We start from the raw sequence: 9,500 nt of genomic DNA on the forward strand, positions 1-9,500 counted from the left end.
CATGTGCCGACTGGTCTTTCATGTGGCAGCTGGTTTAGGGAGTCTTTGTTGATCATTAACCCAATATTCATTAGTGAAACATCTTGCCGCAGTCATTTCATACAAAGTTTTATTCTGGAAGCAAAAACGGAGGTATGTGACTACCCCAAAGTGAAACCCTGAGGCCACATCCCGTTCACAGGGTTTCCCATTATGATTTCCTTGATCTGCTTTTTCATTGCAAAGCCAGACTGAAGCATAACGCTTGGTAATTTCTGAAGGGCACTAAAAACCTCAAATTCTGTTTTCTACCTTCAGTACACTGAATGGCAAGAGAAGGGACTTGCCTCCTTTAGGCAAATACACAGCTCTGGGAAGCTGCAATCCCAAAAGAATGTTTTCTAGCTTTAGCTGTTTATTTCAGCGAGTGCATTTGAGGCTGGTTACCAACCATGTGCAGGGGTGATGGTCTCTGTAGGTCTCTAAAGCTGCACTGCTAATTAGTGCTCCAGCTTTCTAGCCCTTCCAGGACAGTAAATCCACTCTCTTCCTTCCTCCCATGTAAGCACCCTCAGTGCTTCCAGGCTCAACAGAGTTCATTTCTTATTTAGCATACAGCAGTAAAAGTATTTTTAGCTTCAGTCCCATCTCCTACTACAACATGGGACCTCCTTCAAGGCCTCTTCTCACCAATGAAGTATGATAAATTCAGACAAAGGAAAGGCAGAATCCTGCTCTCTTGCCAGCTCAGCTACTTTCTATCCGCAGGGAAAGCATCCGTTACACAGACTGTATACGCTATTGCTTATCTAGAACATCCTGTCTTGTCCACACTTGCCTCCTCCCAATCCTCTCATCTCCATGTGCTTCCTCTTCATCTTCTTCCTCATCCCCATAACCCCATCCCCTTTCCTCGATCTTCTCCTCATCTCAGCCTTATCAACTGAGCTACCCGGGAGACTCATGAGAAGCACGTGAAAATGACCTCCATGAAGATCAGCAATTTTGAATCCCGCAGAACAATTCCCTTTCTTGATCATCAGATTAAAAATACACCAAACAAGAAGGCTGTTCATCCAGTGAACACAGGCACAACTGTTTGTCTAGTGGGAAGTGCCTTTCAAACCCAGGCACTAAAATGAGATGCCAAGTCCCACTGCATGGTACCAGAGAGATCATGATGCCAAGTCCAGAGTTACAGCAGTGACGTGTATCATGTCTCCCAGCATGGGCACAAAAGCATAATATGAATAAATTGCAAGGAAAAAAAAAAGTCTTATCCTGCAGGGTAAGCAGCTGGTATTGGGGTGGGGTAACACATCCAGCCACCTGAAATAACACCTGAAATAATCACCTTTCAGTCTGAGGTACTGATATGAGGTCACAGGCTGTTACAGAAGAAACAAGGAGATCCAAATGTTGATCCAGAGCACTCCGAAAGGCTTCTGTTTTATTATAGCCACAGCTACAAAATAATTCCTGACCCATTTCAGAGCAGACTGTAAGCCCAACACAGAGCCAGCAGCCCACAGAGGATGCAGAACATATCCTGTTTGAAAAAGGGAGGCTGCACACAGAGCCACATCCGTCTGTCCTCACACAGATGAGACCTGGCAGAGCCGAGCGCAGGTGGATGCTGCGAGCGCTCACGATCCCACCCCGTCAGGCTCACGAGCATGTGGACGTGCCCTGAAGTAAGGGAGGTTTCTGATCTGAGGGAGAAGCCAGGCTCTTTCCTGAAACACTACAAGATGTAGCTTCCTGCAATAAAATAATAATAAGAAGAAATAAATCTGTACCTAACTCATTTATCTAGAAACTGGTCCCAGAACAACTTGCCATTGGCAACTTACGGGCTATTAAAATACCAACAACGGTGCAGCGAGACCACAGGCTCTGGAAGGCATGCATGGATTCCTCAGAAATACAGCTCCAAAGCTAGAGTCAACACTGATGGCAGCTCAAGAGCGCAAAGAATAAACACACTGGAAGACATTTAGGTTTTCCCCTGTATTTCAGAAATAAATACACGTCTTAAAGGCGGGGTGGGCACCTTCTCCTGCCTCCCCTTGTCCTCAGCCAGAGCTGATAGTATTGCCACCCTGTAAATCAAGAGAGTCACAGGGCCCCAGAGTCAAGGTAGAACATTAATTTCCATGAGTAATTTTTGGAGCCAAGGGCTGCTGAAGTCACACAGATAAGGCTGTTGCTAAGAGTTGGCTGTCAAAGCAACAGCAGTTCAGAATCGGCGATGAGGGGGAAGTTTGAAGGCCGGCTGTATCCCAGCGTATTTACTGATGCTGTACACACAGCCTATCGGTTACAGAGCTTTAGATTACAGCCTCTGGTCAACAACCCAGCCCCTGCCTGAGCCACAGCAGGAGGCACAGGAGGCAGAGCATGAACAGAAACTGGTCTTTACCCAACAGGATACAGCCCCCATGGCAGGAAAGTTTTAACGTAATTCTGCCCATCTTGTGACAGGCTCCAGCGCAGTCACCGGTGACGGGAAGAGGCAAGTCTGGCACAAAGCAAATCCACCCACCCCAAAGCCTCTGCGGTTGGACCCTGCAGGTGCAGCAGCCAGAGCCCAGAAAAGGTGAAATAAATGCTCTGTACTCTTCAAAGTGCTGCTTGAGAGGGTTTGTGCCGGGGACCTTGCAGTGCTGGATCACTTCTGCACTTCATGCAACACCCTCAACTTGCCAGGAGTTAAACCTCATCCTCTGCTTCAACTCTCATGACTTTCACCCACACTACTGTAATGAAACCCCTTTTTCTCATCTTTGCCATCCAGCTTCTCTATATTTGTTCCAGAATGCAAGCAGGGCAGGTACTGTGCCTTAATATTAGCTTTAACTAGGTTATGTTTTATTGCAAGTCATATCTAGAGGCTGTATTCAAACGCCTCCTCCACTAACACCCCCAGACCACTCCTGAGGCTGCAGTTGGGAAAGAAGGATGTTGGGATGTGAAGCTGCTCTGGAGCTCTAAACTCACTGTCACAATCTGTATAATAGGAATATATATACACAAAGGAAAGGTCTGCATTTTCAGACATGTTTGCAACAAAAGCACTTTTAAAATATGTTATCACACCACAGGTTCCAGCAGAGGACAGAGTCAAGCACGTGTCATCCTAAAATATGGAACTGGGAGAACGGTTTAGAGCCACAACCAAGTTCCCTCCTCCACTGAAACTATCACAGCCACTCTGGCAATCCTGCTCAAACCAAGAGGCAGAACTCAGCCTGCCATCCCCTCCTTTCACTGCAGATAGTTTTCTTCCCCTCCTGGGGATGCTGACTCTAAAAGAAACTATTTAGTTACCTAACTTTTGTTTTAAGGCAGACAGTGGTGAAGATTTAGATCTCAGCTGGGCTGAATCAGACCTCCAGTCTCTTGATTAACTGAACAGTTAACGACTTTCCAGTCTGAAAGAGCCAAACATGGTAAACCTGATGGGTCCTGTAACATCAGACACGGGGACTATTTACATTAAGACAGTGAATTAGTTGATTTCTAACTCTCACCACTGAGATGCAGCTGCATTTCAGAGGTGAGATGACTTGCACCTCCCTTCACAAAGGTTTCTGAACCCAGAACACCAACCAAGTGTTGACGGGGCAACGCTTCTCCCCCTTTATGTCATACAGAAAAGAAAATGTTTTGCATACCACTAAAACATAATGATGCTTTGCATCCCACCAGCTGAGGAAAGCAAGTAGCTGTAGGTCTGTACCTGCATAAGGATGACAAAGCCACACTTACACAAAAGCTGACCTCAGTCCACAGGGAGCTTGAGCTGTGTCCCCAAATATCAGCATTTCCTTTGGCTTTCTGGATGCAGCTTTACACCAAAAAAAAACCAACCCCCAAACAAACAAAAAACCAGTGCAGTAAGTGGCCTTTCACTCTTACTCAACTAAAAAATGCAAGGCTAAGAACATTCTTGGTTGAGGCTTACAAGCACCAAGATATTTCGAGGCTGGACCACCCTAATAGGGTCAGCTCTTCTCAGATCCAGCCTGCATGCAAACAGCTGCTGGGCTGCAGGAGACAGACTATGTTCCCTGCTTCATACTGGTGCAGGAGCTCTAGGATCAGAAAACCAAACTGAAATGCTGCACGTGCTTGGGAATGCGTGCTCCAGAGGGAAACACAGTCTGAGGTGCCTTCAGAAGACAATGAGAAAGGTGGGAAATGCCCTCAAAGTTGCTCAACTCATGCAAAACAGTCTTTCCTCTAAAGTCAGCCAAGGGCTTTCAGAGTACAATCCCTTCTTTCAAATCCAGAAACACCAGAGTGAAACTGTTGGCACTAACAGAACAATGTAGGATGAAGTGTCAGGAGTCTGTGGATAACACCTGGCTTTCCACTTCCTTCACATCACGCACCAGCAACACTCGCTGCCAACCAGCAGCCAGAAATCAATCAGCACTGAGGTAAAGAGCATCTGGCTGTCACTCAACATCAACTGACACCGTAAGCAGTGGGGGGGCGAAATTTAATCAAGTCTTCCTCTGCTGTGATACCCAAAGATGTACATGTACGTACTACATCAGCCTGTAGCTTTAGGCACTTATTTGGACATCCAGGCTTCTGCCTGCACCGATCCACGGATCCAAAGCCTCCCAACGAGCTTATTGTATCATCTCTCTAGGAACAAAGACACACAACCCCCCCAAAAAGCTTCAAACTGGTACAGAACGCAGCAGCCCATCTGCTTCGGGAAAACGGTTGCCATGAATACATCCCCACTGCTCTGCGCCTGCTATTTTTAAAGATACTTGGGAGGCAACTGAATTCACTGGTGGTTGTGCTATTTAAGTATCTGAATTCATACTATTCAAGGAATATACCGGTACTTCTCCATGGGGAAATACAGCACCTGCCTGGCCCACACCTGGCTCAGAGGCATTTTGAGAAGACAAACTTCTGTTATCCAACGGGAGGGCTATAAACCCACAGACAATAGATGCTTTTCATGCAGATCACTGTAAACTGAAACGGGTGAGTTTGATGCTGAGAAGCCCCATCAGAGCATAAGGAGACTTTACAAAGGAGGGGAAAGGACAAGCGAAAGGAAATTTACAGCTGTAACTTTAGTCACTAGAACAGCCATGGTTTAATGCAAGGCTTGAGCGTGGAAAAAGGGTACCTGCCTGCAAGGAAAAAAAAAAACAACAAACCAACCAACCAAACCACAAAACAAAACCCAAGAGAGGCAGATCCCCAAAGCCAAATGTGCTGACAGGACCTGGACCTTTTCCAGAGTGCCTTGAACTCCCGAGAGTGCTGAGTCTTAATGCATGTCAGACAGGTTTGCCTCCAGCCCCGCTGCTTTGCCCCTGCCTGGGCAGAGGAGCTGTGAGGGGCTCACAGTCGAGGAGGGGGGTCTCCACCAAGGTTTGCCCCACCAGACCCACAGCACCAGGCTGCAGTGGGGACCTGCGACCCAGGCTGGAGTGGACTTGGGACTGGGATAGGTCAATGGCAGTTGGCAGCACAGGCTACTGCTCCTGCTCAGCTCACAGGTCAATTTAACCCGGTGCCACCTAGCAACTCATTGGATATCACATCCCCACCTCTCACCACAGATCTGCACAAGCTGGCAAGTCACTCTGTTGTAAATAACCTGAAAAATCTGTCTCTGGAGATTCTTATCTTCTCAGACAACACTCTTCTTTCCACATCACAGGTCACTTAATCGAGAAAAGAGAAAACTGACTTAGTGTGTCCTAAGAAGGGTTCCTCTACCTGCTTCTTCCCCTTCATTTACAGACTCCAAATGACACAGGACACCTTGTTCAGATCAATTCTCTGAAAACTGACAGGCAGGAAAAGCTACTGCTCGATGATAGCTGCGCACCTCCCACTGCCACACACTGCTGAAGCAGCCCAAACCCACTGCAGAGCGAGCACCAGAGTTTTTTACATAAGCAGCTGACATAAGGTGACCTGTCAGACATCACAACCCCAACCACAACCTTTTTTTGGATGTGGCTGATTTCAGAGAAGCAATCACAGATCTTAAATAACGTACAGACTCCTAACACAGCACAGACACAGCATTTCCTTCCCTTTAATCTTTCCCCAGATCCAAAGATTATCAAAAAGGTCATGGCAATGACTGGAGGAGCGTAGAGCAGAGCCAAGGCATGATCTGGGAGCCTCTCCACATGGTAATTCTTCTCCTCACCGTTCCTGGAAATTCATCCCTCCTGAAGTTTCTCTAACTGCAACAGGGGAAAATATTTGGAAAAGGTCAAATGACTCAATACCACCGAGACCTGTAAGTTTTCAGGCAGGAGCAGGTTTCCATGTGCTTTCAGTTAGAGCACAGACAGGTTAGTGGAAAGGCAGCAAACCCAACAGCCTACTTCCCCTTTGCTCGTTTATAAGCAATCAAGTTGGTTGAGAGTAATGTATGTGTTGGGTTTAAATTACAGATGATTTTGCTGCTGGAACACATCTGCAACACACTGCACTGAGTGAACTGCTGACCCCCAGCCAGCTCAGAAAATAACCCAGTGCAACCCGAGCGGCTGGCAGCACCAGCAAACCCCATCAGTGGCTCCTAGAAGCTGCTTCCAGGGTGACAAGGAGAGGGAGATCAACATTTCTCAGCACAGGCTTTTTCTGAGACACCCTCCGGCTCAACTCATTTTATTATGACTTCAGGAAGCTGAGGGGTTAATTTCTTTCCAAGTTCACATACTGTTTGAATTCCTTAGATAAGCTGCTTCCACCAAACCCAAGGATCTAGCCTCAGGGGAGAACACTGTGAGGAAAAGCTCTTTTGATAGATTTTCTTCAAAAGAGAAATTAATTCAAAAAGTCCATTTTTGGGCTTCTAAGGACTTCAAATGAGGTTGTACTGTGCCTCTGGAAAAAAAAAAAACAAAACAAAAAACAACCAAGCTTTCAGCAATGCCCTACCACTTCTATTTGCAAGAGAGAAGTGTTTTACACTTGCCCAATAAAAGCAGCACCACAAAGAGAAAAAGCAGAGCAAACCAGGCTTTAGCTGTGGGATAAAGCAGTTAACAGCTAGCACAAACTAATCCTGTACCTTTAAAACTTAGCAGTCACTCAGGAAAGCAAAAAAACAAGTTTTGAAAGCCACTGAAGGCTTCCTTCACATCTCGAGGCAGAAAGCAAGCAAGTCCAGGCTGTTATGGAATTTGTATTTGCATACTGCTGCTGATAATCTATGCACACAGCTGGAAACAAAGCAAGTTTTTATTAGCAATTAGCAGCAGAGTGGGGACAGACCTGCCTGAAGGAGTCAGAGAAATGCCAATACAGGCTGGAAGAACCACCTTATGAGATGCAGCAGAACGATCCCAGTATGACAGACTACATTAAAGAGAAAATACTGCAGCTATAAACTTGGAGATGCAACAGCATCAGTTCAAGGAGATAAACTGTGTCTTTAACACCGGCAACTTTGACTGCAGGCAGCAGTTTTCCCTTGCACAGCAATTTGCAATGCAAAGCAAGCTACTTCCACCCTTACCAAGAACAGTAATTCGGAAGCAAACGGGGGAGAGCAAAGTTGGGAAGGGTTGATTTGCTTAGATAAAGTTTTCTACAGAGCTGCATTTCAAGTCAAGCATGAAAGTAATACAGCATAGGGTCTGAAATAGTGTGTGAGAACTTGGGTAAGAAGGTGGAGGGGAAAAAGAAGAGAGGATTTCGCCCACAAACCCGTTGCTTTCAAGGGAACAACCTCCTGCTCCCTCCCCACGTCTCTGAAAAATCCAAGCTAGCTCTGATCAGCCAACACCACCCAGGGTCAGAGCTCTCCAGCTATGTTCTTCCCCCCGCTCCAGAGAACGATGTGGCATGTGGGGCCCTGCAACAGAACTATTAAAATCCCAACAAGGGGTAGGCAAATGGTAGCCATATGCTAAACTGCTCAAGGGAAGAATAACCAGGGGAAGAAGCACAACCAGGAAGCAAGTCTGAAAGCAGCTTCTTACCTGGTAGATAAGCTCGCAAAGTCTCCTCCATCTAGCAGCCTGATTTTGCAGAACAGAACCCCATTCACAAAGGGGACAGCAGTCAGCTCTTCTAGAGTGAAACTTGTCTGAAATTTGAATTTCTTCTTCTTCATCAGGAAAGCCATGGGCAAATTCAGCGTGGAAAGCCCAGGAATTCCAAACAAGATCAGGGAGGAGCAGCTCAAAACACACACAGACAAGCAGAGGAACGGCACTCGTCCCAGGAGCACAAGCAGGGAGTAAATTCCAATTCAGTTACAACGACGGCCCAGCTTCAAACACACAATTCTCTTCTCTTTGGTGGTCGGATCTGGCTGCGGGATCATCGCCACGGCAGGCTTCAGGTAAGGAGGAAGAGGTCAGATTAAATCTCTGCAACATCTCCAAGGGAAAAGGGAGGGAGAGAAGTCGGTCTCAGCTCCAGACCAGCAGGAGCTGTCCCAGTTAGAGGCTGCAGTGTTCTGTCTTCAGCACAACCCCTCCAGAAAGCATCTCTCCTGGGAAGTCATCTCGAATCTCTGAAGAAGCCTCAAGTCTGCGGGCAGCACATTCAGAGAGCTTCCAGTTTCTATCTCCTCCCCTTGTGCAACTCTTTGATACAGGTCTTCGGGTCAGCCTTTGGGAGGGAAATGAGTAAATTAGTCCCAGCCAGTCCTGGGCTCCTCCTCCTCCTCTAAAACCTGTTTGGATGGGTAATATTCAGTCCAGACTCATACCAGTCTCAGAAGGCATGTCCCCAATTAGCCTGGCCCCAACATCCTCTTTCCCCTTTTTGCCTAGAGCAAGCTTCACTGTTGTCACCCCTTCGTAATTTCTGTTTTGCAAAGCAGCTAATAAAAATCTGCTCTGTTTTCCCCCATCATCTTTAGAAGCAGTTTTACAGAGCAAGATCCATCTAAACATGTAAACTAACAAGAGTAAGCAAAGCTGCCTCCAGAAATGCAAAAATCTGTTTCTTTTCTGTTTTTCCAGCCAGCCCTAAGTGTTAGCACCTGTATCCTAGAAATGAAGAAAGCAGCACAGGGAGGGGGAGAAAAAAACAGCAGTCTGCTCCAGATTACACAGCACAACAACCGAATCAGGTCAGCTGGCTGCCCGAGAGCCAGGCCCACCGAGGACGCTGCCGTCCCCCGGCACCAGGTCCACACCAAGCCGTGCCCCGCACAGTTTTGGGGCTGGAGACAGTAATTTCATCACATATTTACGCAAAGCCCAAGCCAGGGAGGCCAGAGCTGATCAGCATCTAAAAGGGACGAGGTTCTGAACACCAGGCAGTAAACAATCCTCCCCGATACTCAGAATTAATGACAGGCAGCAAACCGAGGGAAACCCCCCCCCCGCGGCAGGGCCGGGGGTTTCCAGCCCCCCTCCCCCTCGGTGGCAGCGGGTGAATCCACCCGGCTCTGCCCGCTGTGCCAGAGCCTGGGCACCCCTGCAGATGCCCCGCAGGGAGGGGGCACACTGGGGAATGCAGCCCCCTCTGAAAGCCATACCTGCCCCCTCTACCCCTGC

At 47.4% G+C, this 9,500-nt stretch overlaps 1 protein-coding gene across 1 annotated transcript in view; it reads right to left on the reverse strand.

Annotated features, from left to right (window-relative positions):
• Positions 1–8,606, reverse strand: part of EEIG1 (estrogen-induced osteoclastogenesis regulator 1) — a 32,189-nt gene extending 23,583 nt beyond the window's left edge. The window contains exon 1 of the mRNA XM_010162959.1: positions 7,968–8,606. Coding sequence (XP_010161261.1) covers positions 7,968–8,113 — 146 coding nt within the window. The 5' untranslated portion in view covers positions 8,114–8,606. The remainder of the gene's footprint in view (positions 1–7,967) is intronic.
• Between the last annotated feature and the right edge of the window lie 894 nt (positions 8,607–9,500).

Source organism: Antrostomus carolinensis, unplaced genomic scaffold, assembly GCF_000700745.2.
Source record: "Antrostomus carolinensis isolate BGI_N321 unplaced genomic scaffold, ASM70074v2 scaffold5190, whole genome shotgun sequence".
Lineage (NCBI taxonomy): Eukaryota > Metazoa > Chordata > Aves > Caprimulgiformes > Caprimulgidae > Antrostomus > Antrostomus carolinensis.